Below are 18,987 nucleotides of genomic sequence, written 5' to 3'. Positions count from 1 at the left end.
TGGCCACTGGCCTTGGCCAGACGTTTAGGAGTCGGAGGAGAACCCCAGCGATGCTGGGCTCCATGTCCTACGGCGGATGCCAGGGTGTTGGGCGACGGCCGTGATGCGGGCGAGGGGGCTGGGTGCCGCAGCTTGGGCCATGGTCGGGTCTGCCGCCGCAGATGCGACCTCGGAGGAGTCATCCGTGTTGATAAACGGCGGCTGTGAAGGAGGTGATGGCGTGGAGGTCCGGCTGGAGGGCCGAACAAGCGCTGCCAGCCGCTGGCCTTGGCTGGCTGTGCAGGAGTCGGAGGAGAAGCCCAGCACTACTAGGCCTCACATCTCGCAGCGGTCAATGGCCGCGACACGGCCAAGTGGGTTTGGTGCCGCAGGCACCGTCGCATGGTCCACTGCCGTTGTCACTGCTACAGATGCAGTTGTTGGAAGACCGTTGGTGAAGAAGGGTGTGCCGTCCCCGGCAATGCAGGATTAGGCCGATGGCTCTATCCTTGTGGTGGAGCGAGGAGGTTGCTTTCATGAAAGACTCTGTACAGTAATTGATCACTAATAAAAAAATTTCACAACAGAAAGGATCTTTAAGCCAATTGGAAGGCATCAAAAGGGGTTTTATCTAGCACTTACATATATTTACCATAAGTTACTGCATGGTGGTCTCCTCCATGTTTCCTTACCATGGTCAAATTGAAAAGTTACTGTACCTAGCTGCACCGTCCACTTGCGTTAGCTTCGGATAACAATGCCCCCGCAGTACATTAACGGTCACACCGTACAGAGTTTACTTTGTCACCAGCACTTGTACTGGTTCATTCAGATCTAGTATTGCTCAGCAGAGGCGCCAGCTGCAAATGAAACCTGGAGATGGAGAGGGACAAGCGCATCAGTACCGCCGAGTAATAAAAAGTGCGATGCAAGATTAGCTAGATTACGACAGATCTCGCTCTACGGTTAAAAAGTTGGTCACATGCAGGGGGTGGCCGTACAGCCATGCCTTAATTTACCTTTGGCCGCACGCTAAGCTCTCGCGTACGTGGCCGGCCTCACGCCGTCACGCGCGCGGTCACATGCACGCATGGCGCGGCGATCGAGTTCGTCGTCGTCTCGCCCGCCCTCGCTTGGACGTGACCGGCGGCGGCAGACAGCGTCACCGTGCCACGCCACGAGCCGCGCCGCGCCAGGGGAATCGACAAGGCCACCGCGCCGACGCCGCCCGTTGCGCTTGGCCGCCTCCGATGCGAGATCCTCCCCCGGCCGGCCTCACCGTCTCTAAAAACTCTGGCGCCCAATTGAGGCATCCACAAGTCAAAATTCCGTGTCTGAAACGGCAACTGAAACTGACCTCACGAGTAGAACAGTAACCAACTCATCGGAACAAGAATTAATTTGATCCCGTCCGTAACCTTGCCGCGGTCTAAAATCCACCAGCCGGAGGACGGTGGTCTCAAATGTTCGTGCAGTGCCGAGCTGTAGTGCAGAGTCCAGGCAACCGCTGTAGAAACCACAGTACTGCGACCTGCACGGCGCAGGGGCATGCATGGTCACCCCCAGCTTCTGGATCTTCGCCATCTCCGGCGAAGAATTTAAATCTCCCTGCTGCTGTCCCTGTGGTGTGGTCCTGGTCCTGTCCTCCGACGATCCCTGCCTGCCTGCCGCCTCGTCTCCACCTGCTTCAATTCGGGTCTCCTTTCCCATGGAGCCAGGACATGCCATTTCTCCTCGAGGCTAGAGTGCCCACGCCACGCGCATGGTCCCCGTCCCCGGCCGCGGCGGCCTCGTCGTCGTCTGCCAAGGGTTACTACTGTTGCCTGCCTGGCGTCGGCGCCTTCGTCTCCACCTTCTCTATCTGCGTCATCACTGCATGCTATAGTAGTGGCCTCCAGCTTGCTACCTTGCACAGTGCCCACAGCAAGACAGCAACCACCCTTCCAAAAACAATAACCCTGGCCATGAATGGCACTGCTCGCGCTTCAGCGACGGAGGCCATGGCGTGCCCGTCCGCTCCTGCCCTGGGAACAGCCGCATGGTGCAAGCCCGTAAATGTGGGTACACCGTACACGCCGGTGGACGCCACGCCACCAGATTTTCACTGTACAAAGAAAAGGTCGCGAGTGGTTAATTAATTGCAGGTTACTGATAAAATAACTCCATTATCCCTGTTTCACCTACCTCTATGACCTACTACGCGTTTCTCCCCCGTCGTCTCTCACACAGTCACCAGTAACATGCAGTGCAAAGAACCGTCTGCCATGGGCCTGGCCGAAGCTTCACACTTAAAAACCGTGAACCATCAAAGGTTAAAGGCGAGTGCCAGAAAGCTAAAAGGTGATCAGGAACAAACAGGCTAGCATGAACCTGATCACCGATAAGGACGTGTTAAGAGTAGCTTTGCATGTACCGTGGATAATGCTGATCTCGTCTCGAACAGCATGGCCCCTAGCTCCTTCACCTTTCCCGCAGCATCCGATCGGCCTCGCAAGCGTCATCCGCGAGGATCCAAGCGCAACGTGACAACGCCACAGGGGAAAAGGCAGCCAGCGCCTTTTCTTTGCTCCCAAGTCCCAACCGCGTTGTGATCTAGTGATGACCATGTGTGTGACCGTGTGCTACGTACAGAGCTAGCGGGCATGGTTAAGGTCAACTAACACTATCAAATTCCCAGTGGATGTCCTCTGTTCCTCTCGCCAAGTGGACGGCAAGAGATGCCCCCAACTTGATGTCCTCTGGTTCAGACCTGATGCTGAGTTCCTAGGACCTGGTTCTCTGATCTAATGATCGACATTCCATCACATGTGTTTGGTTAGTAGTTAGCACCCGGTCATCATGTTCGGCCAATGATTGAAGGTCATGGATTTGGGGTTCAGTAAATTAACTTCGAGAAATCATGTTTAGACAGTAAATCTGGACCGGCTAGTGAAATCTTTGCAGGAAATTAACTTTGAGAAGGGTGCAAGTTCTGGTACAAGACAAGATCTGTCATGTCCTGCTGTGCGCCTGTGCAGTTTGAAGATACGGAAGTAAGACTAACCAAAACTGGTTCCGTAAGCTACTGAGGCTGAGGAATCAAATTAGCCTACTGTTTCTGACCAAAAATAAAAGGAACCATACAGTAGGACACTTCCCTACTATTTTCAGCTATTTCACCTCTGGAATAAAAAAAAGGAAGGAAGGACAAAGTACAGAACAGGGGCAGGTTGAGACAATCAGGTTAAGACAGATTCTGTCATATATAACAAATCAGCTCCACCCAAGAACCTACCCAGATTTGCTAGCTCCTATACAGGCATCACCTAGCAAAAGGGCCTGTTTGGCTCCATGGTGTTAAAGTTTAACACCCGTCACATCGAATGTTTGGATGCTAATTAGGAGTATTAAATATAGACTAATTATAAAACTAATTGCACAGATGGAGTGTAATTCGTGAGACGAATCTATTAAGCCTAATTAGTTCATGATTTGACAATGTGGTGCTACAGTAACTATTTGCTAATGATGGATTAATTAGGCTTAATAGATTCGTCACGTGAATTAGCACAGGGTTCTGCAATTAGTTTTATAATTAGCTCATGTTTAGTTCTCCTAATTAGCATCCGAACATCCGATGTGACACCGTTAAAGTTCAGCACCTCGTATCCAAACAACATCAGGACACAAAGAACAGTGTGTAAACAGGCATGCAATGGCATCGACTCATCATTAACCAATCGACTCATCATGCAATGGCAGAGTCTTAATACCTGTCCTTAATACCTGTCCTCCGGTGTGTGACCGACTGTCTGAGCACGCGTGCAACGCCTGCACTCACCCAGAGGACCAGAAAAGCAGCCCGGGAAGACAAGCAGGGAAAGGTGCATTTGCATAGCATCCTTTGAGAAAGGTTGACCTGTAATGATTGACAGACCGGTCAGTTAGTGTGAACAATTACATTTTGAGATCTGAACTGTTGAGGGTCCTCCTTTGATCTCTGCAGATGTGTGTGCAACTGGACCTTGAGATGCTGGGACCTCGGACTACTACTCTGTGTCTCCCACTTCTAAAAGGCATGGATGCAGCCAAACTATGAAATTCAGCAAGTCACTTGAGTAGGCAGTGCATATTTCAAAAACAGGTGGAAATATGTGCAGGCTGCAGTCATCTAGTGGAAGGTACTAGTTTGATGCAGCAAACTATGATTTGGGGAGTAAACTACATAGATTGGCAGAACATATTTTCAACTGTAGAAAAATACCATTTAATCGACATGTACATCACCCAAAGGGTTTCAAAATTTGAGAGGAGTAGATAACTGAAAGTACTTTACATTGCAGAGTTCTCCGTGCATCAAAAGTTTCAGTGAACCGATATACAATGCAAACAGACATACTGGAGATACAGCATATTCTTTCAAGGTAAAAAATTACCAACATATCGATACAGGATACCATATGAACATCTGCCTGTCTGCTCTTGGCCTAGTAGTCATATAGAGGGGAAAAGGCTGTTGTTTGATATCAATGTATCTGGCAGAGAACCCTAAGCTCCAAATCGATCTCAAAGGTAAGCAATGCAACATATATCTGCATGGCTAAACATCATCCAATTTCAGAGCTTTGACAAAAATAATTTTCTGAAAAGGGAAAATAGCATGTAAAGTATATTTTCAGCTTCTTGCAAAATACTATACACCTAAAATATATATCACCGACACACTGACACAAACAGCGTATCGTTCTTCTTAGATAAAAGTTAGATTACAAAAAGTGGAGGCTAAAGTACACAGAATCATTAACGCCAAGCCTGTCAACAACAATAGCAGTACAATCTTTGTAGTTTAAAAGCTCAAAGTGTATCTCGCACTAACAAAAGCATGTTTCCTATTCTCAAAAACAAAGACATTGTCTTTAACACAAAATCACCAACCAATAAGCATTGCAATGATTAAGTACTGATTTGCTTTGTCCATGTAAGACCTCCAGAAATTTGAGTACCTTTACACTGATACCAAAAGTATTGTAATTTCTACAGCAGACAGTGTGAAACCTTGGAACTTGAATAGAAGAAAGAACTTCTTAAATCTCAATTAACATCATTCATCAACTGCTTAGTTAGAAAACATGGGATTAGCAGCACAGACCATCATTTCAGGATCCTAACAGTTGAAATTCATGCATCGTCCATTCCAATGAAAAGTTAAGGTTTGTGAAGAAAGATGGGTGATTTTGCCACATTATGTCAACCTTCCCCTCAAAGGTTACATCTAGGTCCAACCAACCTAAGACTTGATCCAAACTGCAACAACAAAAAGAATAATAACAAAGAAAAGTCTCATCTCAATACCTCTAACTACTACATTCCTTTTCCTATGGTTTATGCAAACCAATGTGGCAAGAGCTCTGCTCTTTCATTAAGAACAATAACAAAGCAAAGATTTTAGAAAGTTTGAAAAGGTAGTGGCATACAAGGAACCACTACTTGAAAAGAGAGTAACTACTGCCAAGTTGCTGCAAAAATGACAAATGGCCTGCCACTACTGGGATCACAAGAACCAATTGATTAATCTGCTTTAAATGAGAAGAGTTACTTGAAACTACAGACTCATCTGCATGCCTGTTTTTTTTTATAAAATATAAACTGATGGATCCAGAAGCTCCCTCGTTCACCCCTATAGAACTCTCAAAATTGTTTCCTAATCATTACTGAAATCTAAAGGAACCTACGACAGACCTATGGATTGGAACAAGTTTTTGGCTAGGTAGACATATCTTTTTGTTAACACCTAGTTCATCAAATAGCTTAAAATGTTAGGGAAATGCAAACTAACCAAGTAACCATATTTTAATAAAAAATAGAAAAATATACGACTGGCTCTGTTGTGTTCTTTTAGAGCTAGCATGTTCAAAGTAATTCAACAAGCAATGCTTGCTACTGAACTTTTCTGCCATACAGGCAATTAACTCTAACCATGAGAGAATAAAAGAATTTTGTAGTGTGCAAAAGGTCAATAAAGCCGAATACTGTATTCGAACTTTTCGGACAGAAAGTGTCCACTCTTCTACACCACTTTTTTAAAAAATGACCATATGTGCAGGTATCAAGTAATCAAATGAAGAAATAGCTAGCTAGTCCACCCCTACACAATCAGCAAACATATTTTGTGCAAATCAGTCAAAGTAATGCATAAACTGCACACAACAGTTGCACAAACCAATGACGAAAGATGATCTGTGCTGAGATTGCTTACTGAAAAGCCTGACATTAGCACTCTCTACCAGCAGTTTTGCACCATCCTCTGAAAATCCAACAAAAAATAGAGTAATACGTACTTGGTGAAATCAATCTCCTAGGGATTAAATATCCTCCGAACCTTGACGATTGGTCTCCGGAAGGAGATGAGTGCCCGCCACGCCGGGTGTGTGACCTCAAGCGCACGGCGAATCGCGCGCTAGCTTGGGGTCCTCAGCTTCATGGGTTGAGCAGAGGGGTCAGGACTCAGGAGTGGAGAGCTGGTGCTAGGGCCTGAGCGGGGGATGGGTAAGAAGGGGCTCTGTGCTTCTGGCTGAAATGAAACGTGAAGAGGACGGCGGCGGTGGCGGCGGACGCCGCCGGGCGGACAGGAGCGGGAGCCCAGGGGAGAGACCATCTGGCCCGTCCGAGCCAGGGGGCTTTCTGCAAAATATTGGGGTCCTAGATGTAAATACAAAGGTCCTATTTGTAAAATTTCACCGGGTAGCAATTAGAAAGCCCGGGCGGCGGTGCGGCGGTCGCCGACGAGATCGCGCTGCCGTCGCCGACCTCCGCTAGCCCCGTCCCCACGAATCCCGCGTGAGGATCCGTCGAGATTCACCCATACTAGCATCTGTCTCCGGCTCCCCGCGCGCTCCGCTCACAACGTCCCTAGCTTCTCCGCGGGCGCCGGCGGGCGGCGGCTCGTCGTCGCCTGAGACGGCGATCGAGGGACCAATATAGCTCCCGCGCACGCGCGGACGGCGGTTTTTTCTCCCGGCCTGGAGTTTACTCAGCATCGCGTTGTGAACTGGGGGCGTCTGACGGCAGGATTCAGGTAGATCAGGAAAGCAACCATGAAGACCTGCAACTATCATTTGAGAAATGCTGAACTGTAACGACTGAAAGAACAGTTAGTTTCAGAGTTGCATTTGTGAGATCTGAACTGGTGAGGGTAATCCTTTTATCACTGTAGATGTGTGTGCTGATGGCCTTTTGAGATCATGGGATTACTGCCTTATCTCACGCTGCTGAAAGAAATGGATGCAATGCAGATGAGGTGAGCAGGCAAAGGAGCGGAGGTTTCATGTGTTTGCAGCCAAACTGTAGCTTTCAGCGATTCACTAGAGTAAGCAGAGCATATTTCAAACAGTGAAAAATGTAGGTGCAGAGATGCATCCATGATCAAATAACAAGACTTAGGGAAGGAGCTACCTTTGTACAGAATTATAAGGTGATAGAGCATATTACTTTCATCGCCTTAGCTCACACTGCTGTAGTTTTCAGATGAGGTGAACAGACAAAGGAGAGAGACTGTAACCACACCAAACTGTAGTTTTCAGCAAGTCACTAGAGTAAGCAGAGCATGTTTCAAACAATGACAAATGTAAATGCAGAAATGCATCCATGATCACATAACAAGGAACTGTTTTGTGAGCATATTACTTTCTTGACTGTTGAAATGTTGTACTTGCATCAGTGAACGGAGTTCAGAATATCTGAGTATGTAAGCATTAGATTGCTGCAAGTTCTTACACTGTTGAGTTTATCATAGCATCAAAAGATTCAGCATACCATACAAACAGACAGATGTATAGGAGATACAATGTTTTCTTTTAGTACCGCAAATTTACCAATATATGGATGCAGGGTACCCTTTTTTATATATAAAATGATAGTACACCATTAGTGATCAGTTAGGATAGTAGTCACCTAGAATGAAAAAGTTATCATCTGACAAGGATGCACCTGGTTACTAAACCCTTGGCTCCAACCAACCTTAAAAGGTAAGCGACGCAACATGTATATGCCCGCACATCATCTAGTTTCATTCAGAGATTTGGCTATGGTAATTTACTGAAAGAAGAAAATAGCCCAATCAGCCAGCATAATATTTTTATCTCTTGCAAAGTATTAAGTTCTCTATAACCCACATAAATAATGTAATATTTCACAGGAACCACAACCAGTAGACAAAAGTCCGCATTACAAAAAGTGAAAGCTAAAGTACAAAGAAGCTTGTCAAAGTTAACATCACATAATTGTTGGACCGGGATCGTGTGCAGTGGTAACTGCCACTGCAAGATAAGCAGTGCCCACATCTGATCCATCCAAGGGGTAAGTAACGGCTAGGATCAGAGGTCTTTTTTTCCCCTTTTCTCTTCACGTCGGTGTGCTGAATTCTCAGACATACAGAGCACGTACGCACGTACTGAACATGTCTCTGTCTTTTGCTGTGAGTTACTACTTCATTCAACACTAAAATCCCACATATATTTTGATCCACCGTTTTGCATTTCTTTTTTCTTCATACTAGTGTTTGAACTTTACGCTTTTCAGTATCAATGTTAGAAGTTTCTACAAAATGTTCCAGAGATGTAGTCATCTAATTGGCTATCAAAATGTTTCAGAGATGTAGTCGACTAATTGGCTATCATACAGAGATAAGACACTTCCTGTCCGACCATTTGAGCGTTTGCATCACCCCGTGCTACCAACTTCCAATGGCACACCAAGTTTAAGCAAGACCAACCAGATTTGCTCATCTAGAGCAGTAATTCATGTATGCAGAAACTAGTTAACTAACGCGATGGTCCGATGGAACAAGGCCTGGACAACAAAACTTGCAGGCAATTCCTCAAGCATCTACTGGGCGCCTTTCATGACACCATTGATCGTAGCCGCTGGGTGCTTGCCGGAGCGCTCGGCGGGACGTCGCAGGGGTGGCACGCGCTAGCCTTTCTTCGACGTGTGCGCCCTGCTTGGTGCAGGCACGGACGCCATGGCATCTCCGCAAGACCACAAGCAGATGAGGGCGTTTGATGACGGCCGCTCTAGCACGCACAGTAGGAGTAGTGGTGCCTCCACGAGCGACGGGAAGAGGTGGCTGGAGGAGTGCTGACTCCTGCGACAGCCATGGCATGGCGTTCATGGCGGCATCGGGTGATTGGGTGAAGAAGAGAAGGTGAAGAGAAAAAGGAGAAAACGAGAATTTGATCTAGGCCGTTGCTTGTCTCTTGGACGGTTCAGACGTTGATACTGCTTATCTTGCAGTGGCAGTTATCACTGCACCCGATCTGTGTCCTCATAATTGTTTGTTCATGAAGCTTCCTAGCAACATTATCACATCTTTACATTCTAAAAGCCCAAAGTGTCGCTTTGCACTAACAAAGACATGGTTCTTGTTCTTACAAAAACAAAGACAAGCATCTTTAACTCGAATCCCCCAACCAATGAACAATTCAATGATTAAATACTGATTTACCTTGTCACGTAAGAGCACTTGAACTTGAGTACCTTTTCATTAACAAAGATAAATGTATTAGCATATTTTTATGAAATTGGTTAGTTAAAAAGCTACAGTGAGCAACATGGAGCAGCAATTTCAGATTGTAAGAGTTGAATTGTCCTACAAGGTTAACATCAGCGCATGCAATCAACTAGCCATTCCGCAGCATCCTCTGCAAATCCACAGAAGAATTTCGGATCACTCATTCACTCTCCTTTTGTCACATCAGATTCCTGGAGCTAGAAGATCCAGAAGGAATAAAACATTGGTTGGATGGAACTTAAATCCTGCATTTATGAATTGCTTTCAGAGTCCTGAAAAGAACTCAACGAACTCCTTTTCTGATATTTAGGAGTTATTTCTTCATCTGGACATCAAAGTTTGGTTGATTTAGCAAAGAAAGTGAACATTGTCCAGGAGAGCAAACAAAAGTTTAGACTCGATGGAAATGAAAGATTGTAAAGAGTGGAGTCACAGCCTGTTAAGGAAATGGTAATTCCTTTCAGTGATGGAGAACGTTCAACTGAATTGTTTTAACGTCGTATTGAATATCTACGGAGTACAAGTTTTTAGCCTGCAGAGAGCACTAAAGTAGTTCCATAGGATTCCACCATAGGATACCGCAACCTTATACAATCATGGGCGGGTACTCCAGGGCCCTGACATAGCCCAATGCATCATGAATTCATGATCAACACGAAGAAAAAAAAAATGAAGGAACAAATCAACGGGAAATTTGGGATAGATGCCAATGCCATTGAGCACCTCCAGGTGATCCCGTCTGAGGAGGGGTAGGCGCAGCGGCTGCGACAAGCAGGATGAAACCCGGAGGACACAAGGCGCTCATGAGTTTGAAATGGACTTCGACAAGCCTATGGCTCTGGAATCTAGACAGAATCTCAAAAGTATGGACTGCTAGAATTTTTAGAAAACAAGCTTACATAATTCCCGTTTAATTTTTGCGACAAAACTATTACGTTTATCTAATACTATAGTATGTCAGTGAAATTTAATTTTCATATTGCTAAATATGTTCGTTTCAAAAAAATTGCTAAATATGTTTTTCTATATATCCTTTACCCCAAAAGTCTCTTGCATTATCTCAAAAACAATCTAGCACACAATTTTTTTATCATGATGAAAAAAGTAAGTCTACAATCATTGCGATTGAACAAAGTTGTGTGCTTGCACAGATCTAAAACATGCATCGATTTGTACAGTATTCGTCCGAGCAGCTATAATCAACAAAAGATGCAGACTCAAAAACAAGCTGAGAACGCAACAATTGAAATGGCATTAAACTTCATAAATTCCAAGTGCAACAGCTAACAACTATAACAGACAGACCCAGACCATTCAGATTATACAGATAACCGTCCACAGGCCAGATCTACAAACTTAAAAACTCCTGAAACATACAATGCTACAATCAATAATACACGACAGGATAAAATACATGGAAGTAAAATTTCTCAGTTCAGTAAACAATGAGCTCACCACCGAAAAAATTTATTGACTGTTATTACATAAACGTTCCAAGTCAAGGAGGTGCTGCAATCTCAAGTGTACCATATTTGCAGTTACTACCAATACCCTACTATGTACAATTGCATGATTACACAGAACAGTCAGTCATGACTCCAGGACAGAAGCAAGCTGGATCTTGCGTCTATTTTTGGCAGATCCACAGCAAGCATTATAGGATGGATTCCATCAAGACATTCTGCAAGCTACCTACATATTGAAGAGGGTATATATAACTGATGCTCACTATCGCTGGGCAGTTCACATGATTCACAGAAAGGAAGCAATATCCATCTGCTGCACTTAACCAACCTTCTTCGGCATCAGACAAGTGGATCCTCGATATTATTTTTTGATTTCTCATTGAAACGATTAGCAACTAGACCTTTAGTTGACTTGTGATCAATGCGATAGTCAAGCGACGGTACGTAATATTTTGTTAGGAAAATAACCAAATAACTAGAAATAAAGAATCCACACGCAGGCACATCATATAGCATTAACCATTGTCATCTGCTTGTGGTTACTGAAGCTGATACATCAATAAGGTCTTGGTGGATAGGTACCAGGGTAAGGCGCTGCATAAGATCAATGCAAACAGAGGTCCTCTAGTTAGAGCACTGACTAATATCTTGAAATATGGTGGATTTATCTTAGTTGGATCTTACTCACCAGGTGGATACGGAGACTGTGCCGCTGGCGGGGGTGGGTATGGTTGCCCATATGGTTGTGGCAGGTATGGTTCCCCGTATGGTTGCGGTGGATATGATGGAGGAGGGTATCCTGCCGGTGAGGGTGGGTATGCTTGCTGCGGAGGTGGTGGATATTCTGTAGTGGTATATGGTGATTGGCTAGGAGTTGGGTAAGCAGGGTATGCAGATGGGGCAGGATATGCTGAAGCAGGTGGATATGAAGGTGGAACCCCAGTGTATGGAACTGCTGATGCTAGTGCTGGGGCTGGCATTGAAGGTGGAGGAACAGAATGTGTACTTGATGCAGCGATATTTCTACCCATCTTGTTCTTCTGTCAGGCATAATAAGATAATCAGGCACATGTCAGTGCTAATAAGGCAAAAAGAATAATAATCAGTTTCTCACCATCGCCGAGACATCAACATGCATAATGAGCTTCACTTCCCCAGCAGATCTACAAATATCCCACCGTCAGAAAGTTCACAAGGCCAGTGCGCTCAAGGTATATTTGACAGGAGTACCTCATGTGGCGTGTCTGAAGCGACCATGAGGAGTCATCATAGCCATTTGTGAGCACCTTGTGCAGATATACTCTACAGAAGAGCACAACCAATGGTTACTAAACAGTAACCACCTTTTACCATATTGATGGACCCTAAGAGCACAAACCTGCCACTGCCGATGAAGTCATCATGGGTTAATGTGTTGCTGTTCCAAACAACAACATTCAATTCGCGGAGCCCTTCAATGAGGGGTATATGAAACTTCTCATCGAAAGTTGGGTTTCTTCCACCATCTGGTAACATTATCACATATTAGGTTGAAAAAAGAGAAATAGACTAATAGATATCAATAAGCATGGTTCTGTAGAAGCCGGAAGATTGCAAGTTTCTGGAAGTAAATAATCAGCAAGATGAATGTTTCATCATTTTGGTCACGCCTAATAACTTCATCGCTTGGATTAGTCTTGTCTGTTAACAAGAGCATGTAGCTAAGAACTTTATTAGATGTTGGAACCAAGGAAAGGAATACATCTCAGTGTTCGGAAAACTTCCCTTCCATGGTATAAAATTCAATATCCTAGACTTCACTTGGAGGGTGTTAGGAGGAGAATTGGTAAATCATATAGACTCTTTTTTATATAAAAAGGATCATATAGACTCTGGTTCTGGGTCCAATCCTATCGAGCATCCTACTGGGCATTCACATTTTATTGGCCTAGAGTAGATACAGTTTTTATATGAAGAAATAACCAGAAAAAAAGATTGTGTGGATTGCTTATAAATGTGTACAGCACAAGATGAATTGGCAATGACCAGACAATAAAAGGGAGATCCATTTCAATATACAAAGCAAAATTATAGGCATGATTTGCATATACTCATGAGTTATGACTCACGGTCCTTAATTCTTTAGGTTTTATTTAAATGCAATTATAATTTTTGAAACTGTGGAATCACCAAGTCGCATAACTAGTTTCCAGATAATAGACACTTAGGCACGTAATGGAAAAAGGGATCTTAGTACCCAAAGTAAATGCTTCTAGTAGTAGCGGGGTATGTTCATCTTTTCGTAATAGTTGTCACCCATTGATGAAAAAAAACTAACTGAGAATAGAAAAAGTTATAAAATATGCATATCGAACTGAATTCCCTTTTAAAATAAATATAAAGGTCCAGCATAATAATTTACCCTTAAATCAGGAATCAAGCATATTATGTCGATTGCAAGATGCCAGCTAGGGACATCTAGCACATCGACAGCACATATAAATTAGGCACAAAGATGCAGTGCAAAGTTAGAAAGAACCAGCCCAGCTGGTCGGCTGTTGGTCTCTGTATCAGATGTGTGTGCCATATCAGTGGCATTTGTTCCCAGTGGGCCCAAGCTGCGTCACCGTCGTTGCTGTACATCATTCCACCTTCTTTTGGCCGTTTGTTTTAATTTGGCTGTAATTTTGTAGCTGAGTTTGTTCTAATGCTGTTGCCCCCCCCCCCCCCCCACCCCCCAAAAAAAAATTTTTTTTTGTTTTTTCTTACTGAGTCTTGTAAAGTGACCAAGGAGGCAGGAAGCAGCCCCCACATCGAGATTAACGAATGAGAAGCGGCAGCAGCTGACCCGTTCACCTGCCCACCTACACTACTACCTTGCTAACACCGACAGTTCAAATTCACATTCACCCAATGCGTGGAATCAGACCAATTGAACGAGTATGCCCAATAGGGGGGAACTGAATCAACTGCCGAATTTCCGTGTCCGCAGTCTGAATTCGTGCAGCACGTACTACTACCAGGTTTTCAGGTTTGGTTGCCCACACGACACGCAGGTTCGTCGTTGACATTTGAAAAAAAGGGGGGGAACGCAGCATACACGCAACAAACAAATTGAAGCAAATCAAAGGCGGTAGTACTGACCGGTGCAGGTGCGGGTGCGGTGCTTGGTGGTGGCGTACTCGAGCACGACGTAGGGGTCCTGGCGGGTGAAGAACTCCGTGTCCCGCAGCTTCCGGCACCCGGTGACTGCAGGCACCCACAACACAAAAGGGGGGGAATTCGATCAGCGAGGGTGTCGGCGCCGTACCGCCGCCTCCGAGATGGGGAGACGAGGAATTGAATCCGGGCCCGGATTGCAGAGGGGAGGAGGAAGGAAGGGGGCACCTCTGACTTCCAGGACCAGCCCATGGATTGACATGCGGAGCGGGGCGAGGTGGAGCCGCGGGAGAAGGGGAGGAGACCAGGCTGTGCCGAACTGCCGATGATGGACGCTATGCCCCGAACAATACGACGCGAGCGCGATGACGAAGACCCCGGACCGGTGGCGTCTCTCAGGTGCGTTGTTCGAAGGTGGGTTGGGACGGGTCGGATAGATGGATTAGTTCAGGAATAGAGTGGGTTGTGAGTTCATTCCCACTTCTCGGATCGAGCTCAAGGTCCCGTTTGTATCCGCTTATAAGCGACTTATCGGTGGAAATAAGCGAGAATCCCGTCAAACGCTTTGCTTATTTCCACCGATTCTCGCTTATGTGGTAAGCCGCTTCAACGATTTGAACTACAAGAAGCGAAAAGTGAGAAGCGAGAAAATCTTCGCTTAGATTATAATTTAAGTGTAGCTAGAAAAAACGTATACAAACAAAAAACGTATACAAACAGGGCTCAAGTTGAGCGAATTCCACGGCGTCGCACTCCGTCCGCTGCGTCGCACTCCGTCCGCTCCTGGAACCCCCTTAACGTCCGACGTTGCGTGAGCCCCGGACATTCGAAATTTTATCGAGAGAAAGAGCCGTTAATTTGGATGGAAAGTGCAGGGACGCTCCGTCAGGAAGACGCGTGGCCCCCCCTCCGTCCTCGACCCGATCGGGATGTTTATTGCTGTGTCGGATCCGATCGATGTTCCGTCGGAAAGGAAGGACAGAGGGCGACGAAAAAGAATAAATAAATCCTAACGCATGTTCAAACAAATTGTTATGAAACATGAGGACTACTTGCAAGTCCTCTGAACCGCAGGAATGCAGCACACGGCCTGTCTGCCTGACCGTTGGCGAGTTTACTTGGGGGTATAAAGTGCAGCACTCGAGGCAGCAGACTAGCAGCCAGCCAAGGCGCGTCTCGCATGTCAGCATGTGCAACAGGCCTTTTGCACTTGCGCTCCGTGTTCGCGATATCGGGGTCAAGGTCAGCGCGCGGGTGGTTCCTCTCAGTACCGTAGAGCCGAGTCATCTCTGATTCTCTACGCCCTTTTTACTTCCCTCCAAAATCCCAACTTTAGCACTATGCAAAAAGAAGATTCCCCATCACATCAAACTTGCGGTACATGCATGGAGTACTAAATGTAGATGAAATCAAAAACTAATTGCACAGTTTTGTTGTACTTTGCGAGACGAATCTTTTGAGCCTAATTAGTCAATGTTTGGACAATAATTCACAAATACAAACAAAATGCTACAGTTGCGCATTTATAGCAAAATATCAATTTTGCCACTCCCAAATTGGGAACTAAACAAGGCCTACCATACCGCAAAGGCTCATCCAGTCATCCTAGCCCTTGTTTACTTCACCCCCAACTCCCAACTTTAGCACTATGCAAAAAGAAGATTCCCCATCACATCAAACTTGCGGTACATGCATGGAGTACTAAATGTAGATGAAATTAAAAACTAATTGCACAGTTTTGTTGTACTTTGGGAGACGAATCTTTTGAGCCTAATTAGTCAATGTTTGGACAATAATTCACAAATACAAACGAAACGCTACAGTGTGCTACAGTGACAGCACAGTATTTTGACACCTCCTAATTTGGTCAACTAAACAAGGGCCTACATTGATGATCCCCTTGTAACCAAATTTTGTTCGTGCGTCATTTCAGACCTTTGTGGTCTGCAGGATGATTGGGCTCATCTTATTATGATGATGACAGTTACAGTTCCATAGTTTCGATCTTAGCTAGGATCTGGTTATCTGGTAAGTGAGCGTGTAGTTTCCAACGGATAACAATTGATGCTCAAGTTCTGCTTCGTCCTCCCTACCGTTGCATTCCAAATTTGCGATGCTTCTCGGATTTCGATGACCAGAAACCGTGTGGTACCCTCGATCAGACCAGAGGGATCGGATTCGTCTCGGGAAAATCATAAAAGAATACTTACATGTACGCCCCATGGTTCCATTTGGTTACTTTTGCTTATTTTTAGCACGTGTCACATCGAATGTATAGATACTAATTAGGAGTATTAAACGTAGACTATTTACAAAACTCATTACATAAGTGGAGGCTAAACGGCGAGACGAATCTATTAAGCCTAATTAATCCATCATTAGCAAATGTTTACTGTAGTAACACATTATCAAATCATGGACTAATTAGGCTTAATAGATTCGTCTCGCCGTTTAACCTCCACTTATGTAATCGGTCTACATTTAATACTCCTAATTAGTATATAAATATTCGATGTGATGGGTGCTTATTTAAGTTTTGAACCAAACCAGGCTGTAGTCGCGCTTGCGCGCATCAAAGTCGTCCCTGTCCTTCCAAACCGCGGGAACCAACGGCCAGAGCACCACGTGCGATGATGACAACGACCGACGGCCTGTGTGCAAATTGCAAAATTGCTCTCCCAGTCTCTATCGGGGAAACAGAACTAGGCCCTAGCCCATAACGACGTGAATCTTGCATGGCCCAGTTCTGTTGGGCTACACCGCTGCTGCCGGGCAGACCGAGCCGACGGCCTTGTAGTGAATCATGACGCCCAAGGCTGCTGGGCCCGTCTAGGCCGGCCCGCGCATGGCACAGACACATGGGCCGGGGATCCGAGTATTGAGAATTTTTTATTTTTTTATTTATATTTTAGTATTTTGCAAAAATAAAAAAATTACAAATTGCAAATCTATAAATGTACCGCCAACCTACCGCTGGTTCAAGTTGCCACTCATATGAACTTGAATGGAGATAAATTTTATATGAAAATTGTAGATCTCGATGAGATCTATAACTTTGTAGTTCAAACTTTTTTCATTCGTATCATCTTATGCTCAAATAATCAACACAAGTTTCAAATCTAAAGTTTAATTTTAGATCTGAAAGTTGTACCGATTCTTTGAGCATAAAGATGGCACCAAATGAAAACAATTTCAACTATAAAGTTGTAAATCTCATTGAGAGCTATAATTTTTATATAAAACTTATCTCTATCCGAATTAATATGAATTAGTTATAATTTTTTGAATGTGTGCTACCCAGTTTCATATCTAAAATTTGAATTTTACATCTGGAACTTATATTGATTATTGAGCATCAAGATGATACCAAATAAAAAAAGTTTTAACTACAAAGTTATAGCTCTCATCGAGGTCTACAATTTTCATATAAAGTTTGTCTCCATCCGAGTTCATATGAATTAGTTATTATTTTTTGAAGGTATACTACTAGAGGGAGAACTTATCGCCGGTTGACCGGCGGTAAGTTGCTACAGTGCACCTTCCACTGGTTCGAACGACGGTATAGTATAGATTTGCAATTTTTTGTTGGGTCATATATTTTTGCAAAATACTAAAATAAAAAATAAAAAAATAAAAATTTCGAGTATTGATTCATCAGCATGCATATGGAGTGGTCGTTTCAGCGGAAGATATTTGCAGTAAAGATTCTAAATCAACGACGGAGAAAGAACGATCTGCATTTAAGCTGAAAGCGGATACAATCAGGAAGTGCGACACTGCACAGTACAACTTGTCATTACATGGCCACTTTTTTTTTTTGTGCGGTACACTACGGGAACTAGACACTTTGCCGAGTGCCTGTGGCACTCGGCGAAGGCACGAAAACACTCGGCAAAGGCTTTACCGAGTGTAACACTCGGCGAACAGCACACGGCAAATTTTCTGTCGGCAAAGCCTAATTTGCCGAGTGTCAAAACGCGAGCACTCGGCAAACATTTTGCCGACGGCTAAAAAACACTTGGCGAAAAGATATACTCAGTGAAATAAGCGATGACGGCGTCCGGGTTAACGGCAGGTTTGCCGAGTGCTAGACGGGAGGCACTCGGCAAACACTATGGCTTTGTCGAGTGCCAACACTCGGCAAACACCCCCGCTATGCCGAGTGTCAGCACTCGGCAAAGCCCTGGTGTTTGCCGAGTGCCTACACACGGCAAACTCGGGCACTTGCCGAGTGCCGTATCCCTGACACTCGGCAAACATGGGCACTTTGCCGAGTGCCGTGTCCATGACACTCGGCAAACAAGTCGCGCCTGGGCCTGGGAGTGGCCCCTTTGCCGAGTGTTAAAGCCAAAACACTCGGCAAAGGCCCCTCTTTGCCAAGTGTAACATTCGGCAAAGTGCCCAGAACCCCCCCCCCCCTTTTCCCCATTTTGCCACGTATAACGGACCCCTCTCAATTCACAATACACATATCACAGGCATTTGTAATAAACAATCACATGCATAATTCACAACCACAAGCATAATTCATAAACACCACAGGCATAATTCAACATAAGCACGAAACAATCCATAAATCCAAGTTCAAGTCACAATTTAGTTTCCACATTGTTCACAACCAAGTCTACTTCCGTGGAGGCCAAGGAGACCACTGCGACAAATCTTGATCTTCATTATTCGAAGCCGCCGATTGATTCTGCACATAGGATAGGACATTCTGAGCTAACATCTAAAGTTGTCAAATTTAAAGTATTGAATCTTAAGCACAATGTGTCAAGTGACTCACAGGAGTAGTCGTGGGTGGCTGAGGCGGAGGGAACATCATCGGCGGTGGCGGAGGCAAAGACTGTGCTACCA

At 44.9% G+C, this 18,987-nt stretch overlaps 1 protein-coding gene and 1 long non-coding RNA gene across 3 annotated transcripts; both read right to left on the bottom strand.

Moving 5' to 3' along the window:
* Positions 1 to 301: 301 nt before the first annotated feature.
* On the bottom strand, positions 302 to 7,571 carry LOC106804297. 2 transcript variants are annotated; one of them, XR_002677232.1, is made up of 4 exons: positions 6,338 to 7,571; positions 3,732 to 6,262; positions 999 to 2,083; positions 307 to 852 (listed from the first exon to the last, which is right to left on the bottom strand). It is a non-coding gene; the product is annotated as an uncharacterized LOC106804297 (long non-coding RNA). The 2 variants fall into 2 exon arrangements; XR_002677231.1 differs by having other exon boundaries at positions 302 to 852; positions 3,732 to 7,571.
* Positions 7,572 to 10,769: 3,198 nt separating this feature from the next.
* On the bottom strand, positions 10,770 to 14,619 carry LOC101770018 (leucine-rich repeat extensin-like protein 3). Its single transcript, XM_004965723.3, has 7 exons — positions 14,359 to 14,619; positions 14,116 to 14,220; positions 12,371 to 12,497; positions 12,223 to 12,294; positions 12,107 to 12,155; positions 11,681 to 12,032; positions 10,770 to 11,586 (listed from the first exon to the last, which is right to left on the bottom strand). Exons 1-7 carry the CDS (start codon positions 14,390 to 14,392, stop codon positions 11,549 to 11,551), a joined length of 777 nt encoding a protein of 258 aa, XP_004965780.1. The 5' UTR covers positions 14,393 to 14,619; the 3' UTR covers positions 10,770 to 11,548.
* Between the last annotated feature and the right edge of the window lie 4,368 nt (positions 14,620 to 18,987).

This window comes from Setaria italica, chromosome IV (assembly GCF_000263155.2).
Source record: "Setaria italica strain Yugu1 chromosome IV, Setaria_italica_v2.0, whole genome shotgun sequence".
NCBI lineage: Eukaryota > Viridiplantae > Streptophyta > Magnoliopsida > Poales > Poaceae > Setaria > Setaria italica.
Note: the sequence above shows the minus strand (reverse complement) of the source record. Positions and strands in the feature narration are given on the sequence as shown.